General features: G+C 40.8%; 1 protein-coding gene across 14 annotated transcripts in view; it reads left to right on the top strand.

The window, feature by feature from the left end:
• Positions 1-20,201, top strand: part of DLGAP1 (DLG associated protein 1) — a 793,561-nt gene that overhangs the window by 519,498 nt on the left and 253,862 nt on the right. Inside the window, exon 1 of one of the 14 annotated variants that reach the window (XM_086373126.1) lies at positions 6,050-9,726. The exons of the other annotated variants lie outside the window; for them this stretch is intronic. Within the exon in view, the coding sequence (XP_086229252.1) occupies positions 9,676-9,726 (51 nt within the window). The 5' untranslated portion in view covers positions 6,050-9,675. Of the gene's footprint in view, positions 1-6,049; positions 9,727-20,201 lie in introns of those variants that run through there. 14 annotated transcript variants of the gene reach the window in all.

Below are 20,201 nucleotides of genomic sequence, written 5' to 3'. Positions count from 1 at the left end.
AAGAGTTGAATATGACTGAGCAACTAAACAACAGTAGTCTGAACAAACAAGGGCGATTTGAGAAAGGAACATTGTAATGCAATTTCTCATGCACCTCATGCAAAAATTCTTAATAAATATTACTATTTCAATAAAATTAAATAATTATAAATAACATGAAATAACATGATCAGATGGGATTTGCTGATGAAAGGAAGCATAAGCATTAGAAAAATATTCATGTAACTCAATAGCACTAGGAGATTAAAGGAGAAAACACATATTACTATCTCAATATATACATAATTTTGTAATATTCAACAGCCATTAATGATTTAGAAAAGATAACAAACTAGAAGTAGAAAAATCTTCTTAAAGTATATCTACATATTAATATATATATAGATACGGAAACTTCATGTAATATTGCATCTTAAAAGTATTCCTTTTATATCCATGAAAATAATATACCTCTTCTAAAATGTACTGAGCTAGGTTTTGACCACTGGTTATTTTTTAATGATTACTGAGGTATAACTGGAATATAACATTATATGTTCTAGACATGCTACATAATAATTCGATGTTTATATACATTGCAAAATGGTCACCACAGTAAATCTAGTTAACATCTGTTAGCATACACAGTTAAAATTTTTTATCTTGTGATAACTTTTAAGATGTTCTCTCTTAGCAACTTTGAAATATGCAATACGGTATTATTACTATTATCATGCTGTACATTATTTTATAGCTGGACGTTTGTACCTTTTGACCCCATCCACCCGTTTTACCTAACCACCACCCCCTGTCTCTGGCAACCATCAATCTGTTCTCTGTATCTATGAGCTCAGTTATTTTTTCAATTCCTCATACCAGTGAGATCATACAGTATTTCTCTTCCTCTCTTACTTATTTCACTTAACAAAGGTCCTCAAGGGCTTCCTCAGTGGCGCTACTGATAAGGAATCCTCCTGCCAATGCAGGAGATGCAGGAAATGTGGGTTCCATCCCTGAGTCAGGAAGATCTCCTGGAGGAGGAAATGGCAACTCACCCCAATATTCTTGCTGGGAAAATCTCATGGACAGAGAGTGGGCTACAGTCCATGGGGTGGCAAAGAGTCGGCCACAGCTTAGCAGCTAAACAGCCACCAAGGCCCCCAGGATCCACTCATGTTGTCACAAATGGCGATATTTCTTTATTTCTTAAATATATACTGGGTTGGCCAAAAAGTTCATTTGGGTTTTCTGGTACCATGTTATGAACATCCTGTGAGATATATATATATAACATCTTCTTTATCCATCCATCCATTGAAGAACATTTAGGTTGCATCCATGTCTTGACTGTTGGGAATACAGCTGCAATAAACATGGGGCTATTGGTCACTGGTTCACTGATAATATTATTCTGAAAATACCCAAATCCTGGTATGTCTAAAGCTCTTTTTCTTGAGTCTTCACATTGGAAGGAGAACTTAACTAGACAGAAAATCACTGATTCCTGCTTTCTTGGCTTGATCTTTTCCCAATGCTGCAGGTAAGCCTGGCATCAACCTCCTTTTCTCTCCCTAGCCTCATTTTATCTTTTTGCCCAGCTGCCAAAACGATTCTTTTCAAAACTTTTTCTGAGGTATTTCTTTACATTGACCATTCTAAATGGCTTCTCACTGATAAAATGTTTACCTTTTTATTAAATCGGCTGAAGTCTTTATTTCAGAAAAGCTCTCTTGCATTATATTTTAAAATAATTATTTTATTTCATTGCTTTGACTTTTTTTCAGAATCACAGTTGTGCATGTGTGTGTGGGTACTCAGTCACTCAGTCCTGTCCGACTCTTTGTGATCCCATGGACTGCAGCCTGTCAGGCTCCTCTGTCTGTGGGATTCTCCAGGCAAGAATGCTGGAGTGGGTTGCCATTTCCTTCTCCAGGGGATCTTCTTGACCCAGGGACTGAACCCACGTCTCTTGTGTCTGCTGCTTTGGAAGGTGAATTCTTAACCACTAACGCCATCTGGGAAGCCCGGCTATGCATACACCGGCTATATTGCCTTGTTTCTCTAATCTGTCTTTATCTTTTTATCCCTGTACCATTTCTTTGCTCTTTTTATTTAGTTTTTTATGTCCCTTTATTTACCTTCTTTTCCTTCAATTAGGCAGTTCAGTTCCTGTCTCACATCCTCTAGGTGTCTACCAGCAACCTCCGTTTTCTCGCTTTTTTGCCCACAAGTTTATAATTCTGCTCTGTGGTCTTCCTTTACAGCTGTAATTGCTTCAAGAATTACTGTCTTGATTTTGGGTTATGCTTTTAATCTTCCTTGTGGCAACATATTTTCCCAGTGCATTTTTATTATTTACAAGAAATTTATGGCTGCTGTTTTCCATATCCCCTATAGGACCTGCACGCATATTCCTTTTATGTTGCTCTTATTTCAGCGAATTTTTTAAGAGACTCAGAAGAAGTCAAGCATTCATGAATCAAGGGCTTCCTTTGCTGTTGCTGCAGTTGTAAACTGCTTTTTTTTTTAAAAATGTGTTTTAGTGTGGTAAAAGTCACATAATATAAAACATACTATTTTAACCATATTTAGCTGCACTGTTCAGTGGCACCAAGTACATTCACATTGTTGTGCAACTCTCACCATCATCCATCTCTCCAATTTTTCACCTTCATAAACTGAAACTCTGTCCCCGCTGAACACTAATGCCCCATTCTCCCTCCCCCCACACTGGGCCCTGGCATCCATCAATGTGCTTCCTGGCTCTATGAATTTGACTATTCTGTGAAAATATTAGTTGCTCAGTCGTGCCCAACTCTGCAACCCCATGAACTGTAGCCCACCAGATTCCTCTGTCCATAGGATTCTCCAGGCAAAAATACCAGAGTGGGTTACCATTTCCTTCTCTAGGGGATCTTCCCAATTCAGGGATCAAACCCAGGCCCCTGTATTGCAGGCAGATTCTTAACCATCTGAGCCACCAGGGAAGTCCTTTCATACAAGTGGAATCAAACAGTATTTGTCTGCACCTAATGTATGCTGCTAAGTCACTTCAGTCGTGTCCGACTCTGTGCGACCCCATAGATGGCAGCCCAAGACGCTCCCCCGTCCCTGGGATTCTCCAGGCAAGAACACTGGAGTGGGTTGCCATTTCCTTCTCCAATGCATGAAAGTGAAAAGTGAAAGTGAAGTCGCTCAGTGGTGTCCAACTCTTAGCGACCCCATGGACTGCAGCCTACCAGGCTCCTCTGCCCATGGGATTTTCCAGGCAAGAGTACTGGAGTGGGTTGTCATTGCCTTCTCCACACCTAATGTATATTGGGATGCATTTTTAAAGTTAACTTAATATTTATGTCCAACAAATTGACTGTACCTTCTTTTTTCCCCGTGTTATCCAGTAGCTTCTCATCAGTTATCTTTTTTAATACTTAGTAATGTATATATGTCAATCCCAATCTCCCAATTTATCTCACCCTTCCCTTTCTCGCCTTGGTGTCCATACATTTGTTTTCTTTGTCTGTGTCCCTGTATGCATCTGTGGACTCACACATCCTGTCTCAGTTTGTTTCTCCCTCAGTCACTTCATGGAGGACTTCACAGGTTGCCAGTCCCATGGGGACAGAAACGGTAGCCATTTTTAGAAAGAATTCTTCTGGCCGTCAGTGAGATTTGCCCATTCACCCTCCATCACCTGTATCAGTTGCAGCCTTGCCACAGTGCATTACTCTTAAACCGAAGTCGCCACTTCGGGGGAGTGTGTATATGACAGAGCTTTCTGAGCTCCACTACGGCTGGTCCCCTTCACACCTCGCATTTACCTGCCACGTGACTATCCCTTCCCTCCTTGGCTTGCTGCCTGATGCCGCCTTGGGAGTTTGAGGATGTTCTGCTGGTTTTGCTGAAAATGTGATTTGTAGGTATTTCCCTTCATTTCGTTGTTATTGTTTTTTGTTGTTTGGAATGGATTCCAGGACTAGAAGTGAGAAAATTCAGTGGAAACCAGTCCTCTTAATATTTAAAAATATTTCCCTCCTTCTTTTTTTTCCTTTTCCACTTTTGTAGCTGATTGTTTTCTGGGCTTTTCTTGTTGTTGTTATTTATTGCTTTTAATTGGAGGATAATTGCTTTGCAATGTTGTGTTAGTTTCTGCCGTGGAGCAAAATGAATCAGTTATATGTATACATGGATCCCCTCCCTCTCGAGCCTCTCTCCTACCAGCCCCCCATCCCACCCCTCTAAATCATCAGAGAGCACCAAGCTGAACTCCCTTGCTACACAGCAGCTTCCCACTAGTTATCTATTTTATCCATGACGGTGTATGTGTATCAGTGCTACTACCCCAATTCCTCTCACTTGTTTGTTTTTTAATAAAGATAACTTTGCATAAGGAAGCTCAGGGTATGTGTTTACCGATCAACCAAGTTAATCTTCAACAATAAAACGGAGTCATCTTAGCCTACTGCTCCTTCATAAACGCAGGCTGCTGCTTTTCCTGCTCAAAGGTCTTCCTCTAATAGCCTGTTCTAAATGCTGCTGCCTTGTCAGCTGAAGCCCATCGAGCTGTTGTCTGTTGGGAGATTCAGAAGACTTGTGCATCTTCATCTTTCTCTGGGAATTCCCCATAGTGAGTTTAAAACTAAGAGACAACCTAAGCAGATGTCTTCAAAGATGCCAAGAGTGTAGTAGCCCAAGCAACTCCCGAACAAACCCTCTGCTCATAAGTAAAAGCCTATTCCACGTGATCACTTTGCTCAGTACCTACAAAGGAGACTATGATACTGTGATAGCAGATTTACTTAAGAGATTTGGAGACACATACCCTAGGAAGCAGTGGGATTGGGTCTGAAGGAAGACTTAGCCAGTTAGACAATGCACCAGGGGAACCAGGCAAAGACAGGAAGAAACAAAAGGGTCAAAAATAAATCTAGTCTGGTTAGGTCACCCAGATGGTACAAAATGAGTCTGGGAAGACATGTAGGACTCTTTTAGTCAGGGTCCTAGAGGTTGTGTTTAAAATTTGAATCTTTACATCCTTGTTTGTGTCTGTAGGAGGGCAGGTGTAGGCAAAGATGGTATCCACTTTGCCTTCTGAAAACATCCCTTTAGAGGAAATGAAAAGATAAATAAGGTTATCTTCATTTATCTTTTCAATGAGAAGAAAAGATAAAGAAAAGAAAGAGAACCAGTTAAAAACTAAGTATAACATCTCAGGTGAGAGAAAATAGTGACCAGGACTAGGCTGGTGACAGCGATATTGAGGGAGGTGGTAGTTTCTCCATCTGACTTACATCACTTAGTATAATAATCTCTAGGTTCATCCATGTTGCTTTTAATGGTGTTTTTTCATTCTTTTTAATGGCCGACTCGATGGACGTGAGTTTGAGTGAACTCCAGGAGTTGGTGATGGACAGGGAGGCCTGGCGTGCTGCAATTCATGGGGTAGGAAAGAGTCGGACACGACTGAGCGACTGAACTGGACTGAACTGAATAGTCCATTGTATGGGTTGGCCAAAAATTTCGTTCAGGTCTGTCTATAACATCTTACAGATGATTTAAATGAACTTTTTGGCCAACCGTATATACACCACATCTTCTTTATCCACTCCTCTGTCATCAGACATTTAGGTTGCTTCCGTGTCTTGGCTGTTGTAAATACTGCTGCAGTGAACACTGCAGTGCATGTATTCTCTTGAATTATAGTTTTCTCTGGATATATGCTCAGGAGTGGGATTGCTGGATCATATGGTAACTATATTTTTAGTTTTGAAAATATAAATGTATGAGTCATCTGCATACAAGAGGTTTTCCTGGAATTCAGATTTCTCTTCATCGTGCTGCTTCTTCTAACCTTTCCAATTTGAAGATCCTTTTCTTTGATAGAGAAAATGGTAAAGTTTGAGAGTTTGATGTTCAGCCCTCCTCCTCCACCTCCTCCTCCTCCCCTCTGCTCCTTCTCCCCTTCCTCCTCCTTCATCATCATCTGCTCACATTACACCATCTGGACCAAGTCTTGGGATTGTCCTTATTCTTCTATTTGTTCTAATTCATATGCTTTTTAAAAGGGCTTTTTTTTTTTTTTTACTGTCCCTGGCTTTTTTATTCTTTTTATTATTTAATTCAAACTTCATTTCATTCTGGGCTTTAGCACTCTTGATACAATTCTTGTGGATGCTCATCACTTATCTATATTCTCCCTTGATTGTGAGCCCATCTCTCATGCTAGAAACAAGTTCCTTTCATCTGAGCACTTCAAAACCCTCCTTGTTCAATTCTTTTGGTCTCTTTTAAAGGCTTTCTTCTTTTGTTCTCATCTTGATCTTGTGCTATTATATCATCAGAATTAAGGTTTGCTGATCCTAGTCGCCTTCTTAAATCATCTGCCCTTTCTCATTATCTAATCAAAACAAGTCTCTCCCTTCCTCTTTCTCTTCTCCCTCCTCTATCCCTCTCCTCTTCTTCCTCTTGCTCTCACTGAGATTTGGGATTTTTTTTTTTTTCTCATTGAAAATTAGCCATGATTAAACACCAGCGCACATGGTTCTTTGGATAGGTCTATATCCCATGAGTCCTCATGGATTTTCCAAGTTTGAGGTTATCTTTACATTTTCCCCATCTTTTTTACATATAATAAATTCCATACAATAGAATGTTGCTTATTATATATAACAGAATGTATTATGTATAAAAATTCTTATAATTGCAGTTGTCATATTATAATTAATAATTGTATTCACTTATTTTGTTGTTGTTTAGTCACTAAGTTGTGTCCAACTCTTTGTGACCCCATGGACTGCAATGTGCCAGGCTCCCCTGTCCTTCACTATCTCCTGAAATTTGCCCAAATTCATGCCCATTGAGTTGGTGATGCTATCTAACCATCTTATCTTCTGCCACCCACATCTCCTCCTGCCTTCAATCTTTCCCAGCATCAAGGTCTTTTCCAATGAGTTAGCTCCTCACATCAGGTGACCAAAGTATTGGAGATTCAGCTTTGGCATCAGGGGGAGACTTGTTTTTGATTAGATAATGAGAAAGAGTGATGAATGAATAGTCATCCAATGAATATTCAGAGCTGATTTCCTTTAGGATTGACTGGCTTGATCTCCTTGCTGTCCTGTCCAGTTCAGTTCAGTTGCTCAGTCCTGTCCGGCTCTTTGTGACCCCATGGACTGCAGCACACCAGGCTTTCCTGTACTTCACCAGCTCCTAGAGCTTGCTCAAACTCATGTCCATCGAGTCAGTGATGCCATTCAACCATCTCATCGTCTGTCGTCCCTTCTCCTCCTGCCTTCAATCTTTCTCAGCATCAGGATCTTTTCAAATGAGTCAGTTCTTTGCAACAGGTGGCCGGGGAACTGGAACTTCAGCTTCAGCATCATTCAATTCTTTTGAATGATATTCATTCCAATGAATATTCAGGACTGACTTCCTTTAGGATGGACTGGTTTGATCTCCTTTTAGTCCAAGGGACTCTCAAGAGTCTTCTCCAACACCACAGTTCAAAAGCATCAATTCTTTGGCGCTCAGCTTTCTTTGGTCCAACTCTCACATCCATCCATGACTACTGGAAAAACCTTAGCTTTGACTAGATGGACCTTTTTGGCAAAGTAATGTCTCTGCTTTTTAATATGGTGTCTAGGTTGGTCATACCTTTTCTTCCAAGGAGCAAGCATCTTTTAATTTCATGGCTGAAGTTATCATCTGCAGTGATTTTGGAGCCCCCAAAAATAAAGTCTGACCCTGTTTCCATTGTTTCCCCATTTATTTGCCGTGAAGTGATGGGACCAGATGCCATGATCTTTGTTTTTGAATGTTGAGTTTTAAGCCAGCTTTTTCACTCTCCTCTTTCACTTTCATCAAGAGACTCTTTAGTTCCTTTTTGTTTTTCTGCCATAAGGGTGGTGTCATCTGCATATCTGAGGTTATTGGTATTTCCCCAGCACTTTCTTCCAAGGGACTCTCAAGAGTCTTCTCCAGCACCACAATTTGAAAGCATCAATTCTTTGGCACTCAGCATATATGTTGAGATAGCATTTGCAAACCTAAATAGTTTGAGATAGTATTTGCAAAAATAAAATACACCTATTTAAAATATACAATCAGTGGCTCTAGTATATTCATGGAGTTGTGTAAACATCACCACCACCTAACAGAAGAACATCTTCAGCACTCCAGTGAGAGACCTGGTGCCCATTTGTATGCCCTTGCTAATACACTGCCCCCAAGCCCAGGGCAACCACTGAGCTACTTTCTGTCTATAAATTCTGCCTCTTCTGGAAATTTCTTATAAATGGGATCATATACTATGTGATCTTCTGTGACCGGCTTCTTTGAATCAGCAAACTGTTTTCAGGATTCATCCATGTTATCGCATGTGCCAGTACTTGATTTTTAATGCCAAATAACATTCCACTGTATGGCTCTATCACATTTTTATATCCATTCATCAACTGATGGATTAAAACTGTTTCCATTTTGAGGCTCTTGTCAGCAATGGTGCTGTGAACATCAGTGTACAACTTTCTGTGTGAACACGTGTTTTCATTTCTCTCAAGTATACGCCTAAGAGCAGAATTGCTGAGTCATTCAGTAACTCTGTGTTTAACATTTTGAGGCAAACCTGTCATTATTGCTTTTTCTGTACAATCTCTCATTAGAAGCAGCCATGCTCTCATTTATTCAGGAGAGGAGAACGGGGGCTTGATTTTGTGTGATGACGAAGTCAAGAAAGGTCTAAAAAGTCTTTAATGCTGACATTGCTTTGCTAGGTAACGCTCTCCTTATCTATTGATCACCCAGGACTTGTCTCACCGTTGTGGTTACACGTTTTACTTGGTAAAGCTGGATTTTAGTAGATGAGGCTGCTCAAGTTCTGTGAAGCAGAACACTTGAAAGGGGAAGCTGCCGCAGCTCCTTTGCCCAGCTAGAACTGTAACACTTTCACTAAATAAGGCTCTTCTAGGATGTTTTCTACAGAAGTCATTTTTTAGAAAATAAAAAGTATTTGCCCAAAGCTTTCTAAAAGATGTTTAATTCATTTGAAGAAAATTAATGAATTGTTAAGGAATATGACTTTTCTCTAAAAGAGAATTTGATGTCCTGAGGACAGATGTCTATTGCTGGTTTACTCCTGGACCCCTAATATCTCTGTCATTGTATCCAACACAATGTTGTGTGTATCTGTACACCTAGCTTCAAAATTGTGAAATGCATCTATATTTCCATCATGGGTCAGACAAGCAAGTTTTGTTTTGTTTTTTAAAGAAAATTGCAGAAATCACCCCCACATAGATTTCTCCTTGACAAAAAATATATATCATCCACTGACATACTGCAGGGTGAATCAATAGCCCCAGATTACACCAAGCTAAAGATGGACAGCAAGGTAATTTTGTTGGGACAGTGAACAGGCAGGACATGATAACTGCAACTGCTCTGCCAAAGTGCACAGACTTAAAAAAAATCTCCCCTAAGTAATCACTTCAGTGTTCTTCTCTGGGTGATAAGATCTGATTTCATTAAGTATCTTCATATGAATGAAAATGCAAAGTTTTGAGTCTGGAGTTGTGAGCCATCCGCTCCCCACCTCCCAAGTTCTGTGTTTACTGCCTTACTCACCCACTTTGCATCGGCAAATCACAGGGAGAAGCTAAATGTTCTCCGCTGCTTTAGACCTAATCAAAGCTGAGATGAATAATGAACTTGCTTTTCCATAAAGACATTCTGTTTGGCATTTCAGCTAATAAGGTAAGCTAAGGGCAATTCTGGGCTATGGAAAACAAGATAAATAATCTCTGTGTTTGCTTCCTGTGCTAATCCATAATTTTTCTTTTAATGTGCTGGAGTTACTTTCATGTTTCACAATGTCTGTGAATTTGGGATAAACAGTTTAATACAGAGTACCCCTCAGCGTACCCTTTTCCTTTGATTTGGTTGCTTATGGTACTAGAGGGGCTGAGGGAGAAATCCAGCTTTTCAGTAAGAACAGCATCTGTATAATAATAGTGTTATCATCTATAGTGCAAAGTGAATTTAGCTAAAGAGCCATGTAGGTAGATACAGCAAAGACAGATAAAATGATTGAAGCCCTGGTGACTGAATGTATTTAGCATGATGTGTTGTAAATTAACATTGAATATGCTCTAAGGAAAGCAGAGTACATACATCATGTTGGTTTATGAGTCATTTCATTTCTAAGTACATGTTATCCTAGAGAAGGTAGTAATTTTCAATTGCTAAAATTATTCCACAGCTCCGGTTTAGGTGGGTTTGGTGAGATTGTGTTTTAAAACAGCAGCCTGCCGATAATGTACATTTTCCTTATTACTTTCTTGATTTACCGGAGCTGCAAGGATTTCTGTTCGTGTGGAAAATGTACTTGTTTGTCCCATGAAGTTCAGGGGATAAAAAACCATCAGATCCCTACGAGATTTTCATGGCTACCTTAGCCACTCTACCTTAAAAACTAAAAGTGATAAAACAGTTACTAGGTTGGGTTTTCTTTTTTGTGATCTAGCTTCTCGGGGTTTAACACAAGGATTTTTATTTTAGGCAGATCGGAGCACAAATCCCTGAGACTAGCAAAAGCTTAGCAAGATGGGGAAGAAATTGCCATCTTTTCTTTTCTCTTAAGAACGTCAAAAATGAAAAATGTGATTTCTGTTTTCTGGGCTCACTGCTGTGTCACCTGAAAATCAGAGTCTCTATTCTCTCAAAGTAGGTGACCTCAAAAGATATTTCAGAAGATCTATTCAAAACAGCCAAGTATGTGGGAAATTTTGGAGACATGGAAAGGAAATGGTTCTCTTCTTCCTACCTGACCTTCCCATTTTGTTTTTCTGCGTGGGAAACGAGCTGTGCCACCAGATATTTTTGTTTCGTGGAAATCTTTAAACGTTGCAATCAGGCTCTTATAGAAAAGGAAGAATTTTTCTTCTCCCCACCCTCTAAATTGTTCGCAGTACCTGTTTTTCGCAGTACCAGAAGTGTAAATAGGTGCTAAGTATGCACACAAAGATAAGCCACTACCAAAGACTGAGTTCCGTTTACATGTCCCCCTGTTCCACCTACAAATTTTAGGCATTTCTCTGGAAAAAACCTCTACTTTAGTAAACCTATGAGAAGTAGGAGTGTAGCATTTGAGTCTATCACAGCTCATTTTTAAGAACATATGTTACCTAGTCATACTTCAAGGTTTTAAAATATGTTCCATTTCACGGCTCTTCTCTGCGTGCGGGACTCTGTTGGAAGCTCAAATATGGTGGGCTGTTTGGGGTTTGGGAGGTGTTCATTTTCTTTCCCTCTTTCCCCAATTTCTCTCTCATACCTCATCACTCCAGACATCCTTGACTGTCCCCTGCATTTTTATTGCTTCTTTATTTTTGGTATTTCCCCCCTGCTATTTCCCTTCTCCCCAGCATCATTGGTCCAGAGCCTATGGGTTGCATTGTATCCTTTGGAAAGTTGGAAGAAACAAACTAGAAAACAAACTTTGATAACTGCAAAGTTGCTGTCTATTTTCTGTCATTTGTACAGTAAGAAAACTTTGATACCAGAGTGACTTTTTATCCAGTACTACTACCTAAAACCAACCTGATGATTTCAAATGCAAGGTTTTTGGCCAGCATCCTCTTCATGATTCTTTTTGTCTACCATGGTTACCACTCACCCTTCAATGTGAGATGCAAAGTTCCTAGTCCTTTCAGGCACTCTGAGTGATGCCAGATGAAGGCAGGTGTTACCTACAGACTCACACATTAACCCCTTGGGTTAGTTAATTAATGGAGAAGATCTAGAGAAAGCAGCAACTGTGCCTTCGCTCCCCACCCTCCACCCCCCAACCCATACACAGCACAGACCACAGCGCAGCCGTCCACTGAGGACAGTGGTAACTGAGGCAGCAGCACAGTCACAGATGGCCCACCATCCTAACAAGTTCCTGGAACATGGCAAGGAGGCTTGAGCAGAAGGCGGCAGACAGATTTGTTCCCAAATACACGTGAAGCCCATTCTTGGGGACAATCAGAATTAAGTGGAGGAGGAACAAAGATGAGAGAAGACTGGAATATCGCTAGACTTGGTTAATATCACTATCCCTTGATGCACACAGGCTGGCGGACTGTCTGCATTACAAAAGTAAGGTGTGTGCGTGCATGCATGCTCAGTCATGTCCAACTCTTTGTGATCCTATGGAGTGTAGCCCACCAGGCTCCTCTGTCCATGGCATTCTCCAGGCAAGAATACTGGAATGGGTGGCCATTTCCTGCTCCAGGGATGTTCCCAACCCAGGGACCGAACCTGCATCTCCTGCATCGATAGGCAGATTCTTTACCATTGAGCCACCTGGGAAGAAGGTCAATGGTAAGCTCAAAAGAGCATCTCTAAAACTGGGCATGCTATCTTCCCCCACCAGCTCCTTAACTGGCATTTCCTACTCTTATAAATAGGACAACTGTCTACCTCTTTTTACCAACCCAGAAATAGAGGGGAAACCCTTCACTTTCCCCTCTACCTCCCCATATCATTTAAGGTAGACTCCTAAGAGTTAGTCAGATGGATGACTGAAGGGGTGGGAAGCTCACCAAGTCTTATAGATTCTATTTCTATTCGCTTCTCCTCATCCCTTCATCAGCCGCTGCCCCATTGAATCGCCATAGTTTCTCTCCTAGATTAATATAAATAACTCCTACATGGTCTTCCAGCCAAGACCATGTAGGAGTTATTTGGTTTCCTTTAATCCAATTCATTCTATGTACTAGAGTCCAGATGACATCTCTAAAATACAAATAGAATCAGCAAATCTTCTACTTACTAAATCCTTCAATGGTTCCTCCATACTCCCAATGGTAGAGTCCAGACTTCTTACCATGACTTACAGGGTGTGACATAATGGGGGACCTTTTTCCTCCACAGCCTAACTTCTCAACACTCCCTATGTCCACTCTGCATTTCAGCCACACTGACACTTTCTCCTGGGTTCCGTTCTCTCCTTCTCAGGGCCTTTTCATAAGCTTCTTCCTCTTTTGTCTCTTGTATCCACTCACCCCAAACTCCTCTCTTCTCTACTTACCCCTTTTCAACCTTTTAGTCTTGGCTGAGATGTCTCTTCCTCCAGGAAGTCCTCTCTGACTGGCCATAGTTGAGTCTAGTATCTCTCCATAATTCTCACCTATCTGTTATTTCCTTTTCATGTCTTAGATAAAGTTGACTATTCCACTAGCTGATAATTCCATGATGGTAGATATCTGGTCTCTTATTCACAGTAGTGGCCACAAACAAGCCCAAAGGAAATTCTGTCCGAATGCATGAATGGAAACTTGGCCTCCTGAATGACTTCATTACCTTTTGTTCTGATGAGGTTACAGAAACTGAAAGCAACGATTCTTTGTTACTCATTCCTGCAAAGTATTCTGCCAGTGCCTTTCATATGCATTCTTTAATCTTCATGTTCTTATTCTCATTTTGTAAATGGGAGAACTGAGGCTCAAGTTGCCCTGAGTAACACTGATATTAATGAATGGTCCCCCCCAGTCTGTTTGATTCCTGGAGCCAGCTCTTTCTATCCACCATGTGGCCCCTTGCTGCCTTACAGTAGGAAAAAAAAAAATTTAATCTTAAAAATGAATAGCTACCTGGAGAAGGAAATGGCAAACCATTCCAATATTCTTGCCCAGAAAATCCCATGGACAGAGGAGCCTGGTGGGCTACAGTCCATGGTGTTGAAAAAGAATCAGACACGACTGAGCAACTAAACCACAAGAGAAGACATTAACGCTTAAGTAGGGATTCAGAGAATATATCACTCACAGAGTCTATTTGAAGAAAATCCTCAAAAAAGTTGCCCATTAAATAGGTTAATCATAACAATAGGGAAAGATAAAGAATAAACAGTGGTAAGCAAAAAACCGCACAGTTGTAATTAAGCTGTAATGGATGATGATAACGTGACTGGGAATTTGTGACTTAAGTAATAGGTAAAGATTCTTGAAATAAAGGAGTCAAGTTTTCAGAGAAAATCTAATAAATGTCCAGAAACAGAAAATGAATGGCGGATGGTAGAAAAACCCTTCCTTTTTCACTGCCTGCCTGTTCATTTGCTTCCTGACCTCCCCTGGTCCATCCCGGGTGTATTTTTCCATCATTGTTAACCTGAAATTACCTTCCTTTGTGCTGTATTCTTTCTTCTCCAGCCTTAGAGCTGGCTGGAGTTTTCTGCCTTTCTTGTTCTCTCCATGGCGAGAGTCACTGGGTCTCACATTTCTGCTCCATTTCCATTGTCCTTTTCAACACAAATTTTTCTGCTGGTCCTGCTCTGTAATTACTCTTTCCACAGTGCTTTTGCCTGAGCCCAGTTAGATCTCAACGTTCATCAGTCATGGCTTGACGTCAGACTACTTAGGGGGCTTCCACTGGCCTTTCAAGGGGCAGCAAATTACTGCTTTTACCACCCACCCACTTCATCAGCGCTGCTCTCTGCGGGAGAAGTCGCTAGAAGTACAACTAGAGAAGGGGAGTATACAACTTCTGGGCAATGATCCATTTTGTGTCTGCCGTGATTGTCTTCAGGGTCCTGGGAATCCAAACCACCATACAGACGCACATAGTCCCAAAAGTTAAGGGACAATAATACGATGTTGTGTGAGGGGCAGAGGCTTTCAAGGCTGGGGAGCTCAGTTTGAAGGCTCTTTCTACTATTTATCTATGTGGACTTGAGATATCATTTGACCTTTCCATGTTTCAGTTTCCTCATCTGTTAAATAGATAATAATGGTGCCCAGCTCATAAACTGTCTTCCTGGCACAGAGTAAGTCCTCTTCCACGTTGGTCGTGTTGGTGGTTAGGGCAGGGTGGAGGGTGTATATGGAAAAATGGCCCCAAATATAGTCCACCCTCACCCTAGAAAATCGTGAATGTGACTGTTGATGGCAAATGTGACTTCACAGGTGCAACTATGCTATGGATCTTGGGATGGGAAGATTATCCTGGAATAATGGATAATAATAAATAATAATAATGAGAGGACTCCATTCCCCTCAAGGGAACTACAAGGGTCCTTGTAAGAGGGAAACAGACAGAGACTTGACCACAGAGGAAGGCCACATGACCACTGAAACAGAGATTTGAAGATGCTGGGCTGTTGGTTTTGAAGCGGAGGGAAGGTGGGTGAGACAAGGACATGGACCCTCCCCCTAGGACATCCAGAGGGAGCTCAGGGCTGCTGATAGCTTGATTTTAGCCAAGTAAATCAGTGTAGACTTCTGACCTCTGGAAGTGTCAGAGAAGAAATGTGAGCTGTTTGAAGCCACTGAGTGTGTGTCATTTGATACAGCAGCCATGGGAAATATTTCAGGATATTTCAGGAAATGAAAGATGACTCCAATAAAGAAAGGGGGTATTACAGAGGCTGCTGCATGGTGAGGGAGGTGGGGAGACCCTCTGAGTATTAGCTGTGCGCCTGAAATGTGGCCGGATGTGTTGCAGTGCCTGTGTTAAAGGAGGGCCAGAAGAAGAAGGTGGAAGGGTGTCACCTGGGTGGGGATTTTAGGCATAACCAGAAGAGAGGTCTTGTGGAGATGGAGGTGGTTGAGTGGTGGTTGAGGGTGGGACGTGGTGGGTGGGGAGGGTGCTGAGCAGAGGGTAGAATGCCACACTCAGCAAGGAGTATTTGGTTCAGAAGAAAGGATGGATGGTTTGGGGGAGTTCCCTGAGAAAGGGGAAAAAATGTGGACTTGGAAAAGATCTATAGAAACAAAAGGACCCATTTTCTGTTGTTCTCAGTGTCCTATCACTGATACTAAAAGGCAGTCCAAAAAAAGGCATTTTTGAAACAGACCTGCTGTGCTTTAAACCATGTCGAGACTAGTAGCAGGAGATTGGGTGCCTTCAGTTTAATCTCTAGAGGGGCCCCACCAGAGAGGCTCAGTCTGCCAGGAAGTTCTGAATGCTCCATGTATTGTCCGTAATCTGGTGCTTCCGGTAGAACATACTGCCTTTCCTCAAGGCCATGCCTTCACTTATGCTGTTTCCTCTCCCGTCACACCCTCTTCTTCTCCCCACACCCAGCTGGCAGTCTGGACCACCATCCAAGTGTCAGGTCAAAGATGACCTCCTTGAAGCAGCTTCTGTGGTCACTGCACTCTCTAGCATGTATTTTCCAGCAATGCCTTCACTTCATTGCAACCACACTTGAGTGCTTCTTGCTTCCCTCCCCCCACTAATTCCACCTTTCTCTCCAATAAAGATTGAGATCCCTGGGGGCAAATAAGTCTATTAATACTTGCATCTTCTGCTCCCATAGTGCCTGGCATATAGGAAGCCCTCAATAAATGTGAATGGTTGCTAAGAGGGTAGATCTTAAACATTCTCAGTGCAAAAAAAAAAAAGATGTTATTTAAGTGATGTGATAAGCTTTCACCATACTAAGCTATGCTGGTCACCATTTTACAGTATGTAAGTGCATAAAATCAATAGGTTATACCCCTTAAATTACCACAATGTGATATATCAGTCTTAGCTCAGTAAAGCTGGAACCAGCATACACACAAAAAAGTATATGAGGGGGCTTTAAGAACAAAAAAATAAATGTGAATGGATGGATGGATGGATTTATTAATTGTATCCAGTGGGCAGTTATCATAGAGTAATGAAAATCATAAAGTTCATGAATTCTAGGATCAGCATCTAGAGAAAGTAAGGTTTTCTACCCTATTCTTTCAAAAGCAAGAAATTATAAGAAGAAATAACACCAGAACCGTATGAAACAGGTATTAATTAATTCCCTTGCTGTCTGTTGTATGGTTCAAACAACTCAAAATCTGAGCTAGAATTCAGAACAAGTTTTCTTGACTTCCAGATCCAATTTGCCTTTCTCCTACAACAATGATTTTTTTTAACTGCAGGAGGCTGTCCAAAGAGAACAACAAAATACCATGTTAAATGTACACTAATTTATTTTCAAGTATAATAAAAACCACAAGTGGGTTTCTACCTACTTACTATATTTCAGATTTGAGGAAAAATTATTTAAAATCCACAATTTTTTAAAAAAGATAAATGTGTTCAACGCATGATTTTAATACTATTGTTTATTATTGCTGCTACTATCTTTTTAATAAAAATGAATAGTAAGAGCAGTAGTCAAAATGTCATGTTCATATTTTGAGTAAAATGAACATACATGAATAGACTCACAGATACAGAAAAAAAACTTGTGGTTACCAAAGGGAAGAGAGAAGGAGGGAGGGATAAATTAGAGGTATAGGATTAACAGATACAAACTACTATATGTAAAATAGGTAAACAACAAGGATATGCTGTACAGAACAGGGAATTACATTGTCTTGTAATAACTGAAAATGGAGTGTAATCTGCAAAATTACTGAAACTAACACAATATTGTGACTCAACTATGTTGTTGTTGGTTAGTCACTAAGTCATGTCAGACTCTTTTACAACCTCCATGGACTATAGCCTGTTAGGCTCCTCTGTCCATGGGATTTCACAGGCAAGAACAATGGAGTGAGTTGCCATTTCCTTCTCCAGGCCGGCGATCTTCCAGACTCAGGGATCAAACCCTGCATTAGCAGGCGGATTCTTTACCACTGAGCCACCAGGGAAGCCAACTCAACTGTACTTCAATTGTGTCAATTATATTCAGTTATCTATAGGAATTAAATACATTACTAATAAATTATCAAGTGATTAATTATCTACAGCATCTACCCACAGCAAGCAATTCAAAAGGCCCAATTAGTATGTCCAAGCCTCAAGTTTACATTAGAAACTACTTTATCCTCATTCTACATCTTTTGGAAGGATTTTGTAAACTTTAAATTACATAGTTAATAAGCTCTAAGAGTTTACTCACTAGTGTGAACAGGAAAGGTGCTTCCCAGGTGGTGCTAGTGCTAAAGAACGCACCTGCCAGTGTAGGAGACACAAGAGACGCAGGCTCAATCCCTGGGTTGGGAAGATCCCCTGGAGGAGGGCATGGCAATCCACTCCAGTATTCTTGCCTGGAGAATCCCATGGACGGAGGAGCCAGATGGGCTACAGTCCATAGGGTCGCAGAGTCAGACATGACTGAGGTGACTGAGCATGCACACATGCATGTGAACAGGAAGAACCTGCAGCTTGCTACCAGATTGGGAGAAGTAAAATTCTGTCCTTCCCTCATACCTCAAACATGTAACATGTGAACACTTCTGTACAAGACAATCGTAGGCGATTGTATCGTAGGCAATACAAGCATGTGTGCCAACCATGCCCAGTTCTGCACTTTACAACTGCTGAGAATTTCTAGTCTTTTTTGTTTATAAACCACACAATGGACTGATTCTTAACATCTCAAAGACCCTGGCCAGCATGATTAAAACTGATGAACTGCTTTAAAACAATTGCCTTGAAAAAAGAACAACTAACATTTTAGTATTTCTTCAAGTTAATATTGAAGTTAATATTTAATATTTCTTCAATGACTTCAAGTAAACCAGTAATATTTTTACTCTCTCGTGTTACTCTGTAATCAAATCCTGTGTTTATGGTAGGGAAAATAATTTTGTTGAACTAAAATGGAAAACTCAGTTGTTTTACCCACTTGCTGGAACTTTATCACAAACTGTTGGCTATTATTCTAATACGGTTCCTACCTTCTCTCTCTCCTCTCTATGGTTTTAACTCAATGGTTCCATCCCAATCTATATTATTTTAAAGTTACTAAGAAATTAGATGTCATCAGCTAGTAATGTACTGGTCTTTTTTTTAAATTGTCTCTTCTAAACTACCAAGTAATCTAGAGAGAGGAAGAAATGAATTATATTTGCACATGACTTTTATAAGCTGGGATATTTTGATTTCTCAAAACAATTCTAAATCAAGTCTAAAATTTTGTAAAAATTTGATATTTTTGAAAGTTTTGTTTATGAAGAGGATGAAAGTGAAAGTGTTACTCAGTCACTTCCGACTCTGAGACTCCATGGTCTGTCCATGGAATTCTTCAGGCAAGAATACTGTAGTGGGTTGCCATTCCCTTCTCCAGGGGATCTTCCCGACTCAGGGATAGAACCCAGGTCTTCTGCATTGCAGGCAGATTCTTTACCATTTGAGCTAACAGGGAAGCCCTGTTGTATAAAATATAATATTAATAGTATTCATTGTTTGGCCAAATTAATGTATTCACACAGGGTCAAAAATCACATACAAATCAAGTTGAAGGGACCATAAGAAGAAATAGACTTAAATATCATCTAAGTGCTTAATTTCTATAGAAAAGAAATAAACACTCTAAGTTACTGAGAAGGGAGAGCTAATTCATTATAGCAGAGGTTTAAACATAAAAGGGAAAGGAGAAAGACAATAACATATGTTTGGATTTCAAAATCCTATTATATCATAACACCCCAAATTGGGAAGATGGAAAACACATCTTGAAAACCTAGTCCACACACACATGCCTCTCCCCTCAAAAATCCCAGCGCTGTTTTGTTAACACAGTTTTTCACATGGAGCAGTTGGATCTAATGAGAGGCTAAATCTTGCCTTTGTGTTCGAAATTGACTTATTTTTCCCCTCATTCTGAGTTCTCCTGTAGCCAGCCTCAGGACCATGAGAGCCTGCTTGGTTGTTCATCATTAGTATTTATCACTTTTACCAAATGCCACAAGGTACTCAGAACCATACCTTGCTATTCAGAATAAAACACAAAATCCCTGTACTTGGTGGGGAGGGTGACCCAGACCATTAAAAGCATTCACAGAATCTAAGAAAAGGAAACTACAGGAGTGATGAAACAGGGCATCTGGCAGGCTGTCTCTGAGAGGTGGATTCCCAGGGGCCAGGGATGAATGGGTGGCTGAGAACTCTCTCTCCTTCTTAACCTGACCACCCACCATGATGGCTCGGGTGGCAGGCTACCTGGGAGCGGGAGCCAGTGGCAGGCCGGCGATGGAGTGAGCCAGATATTCAAGTCACATAGCAGGAGGCGGGTGGAAGTGACCTTCCTCCCCGGCGGGCAGATACTATTCACCTGCCATCTGTGTCACGGCACTCAGGGTCAGGGAATGCTTGACAAAGGAAGAAAGAGAATCTAATCCCATTACTCGTGTGAGAATTCAGAGCAAACTTCCATAAAAACCGAGGATAAGAACGTGGCCTGGTGATGTCATACACCCCCATCTTCACATGGACCTGGTTTCCTCTTTCACATTACCCAACAGATGCAATTT

Source organism: Bos grunniens, chromosome 24 (genome assembly GCF_055505025.1).
Source record: "Bos grunniens cultivar Pamir isolate PY7600 chromosome 24, Bosgru_T2T1.0, whole genome shotgun sequence".
NCBI classification, from domain to species: Eukaryota; Metazoa; Chordata; class Mammalia; order Artiodactyla; family Bovidae; genus Bos; species Bos grunniens.
Note: the sequence above shows the minus strand (reverse complement) of the source record. Positions and strands in the feature narration are given on the sequence as shown.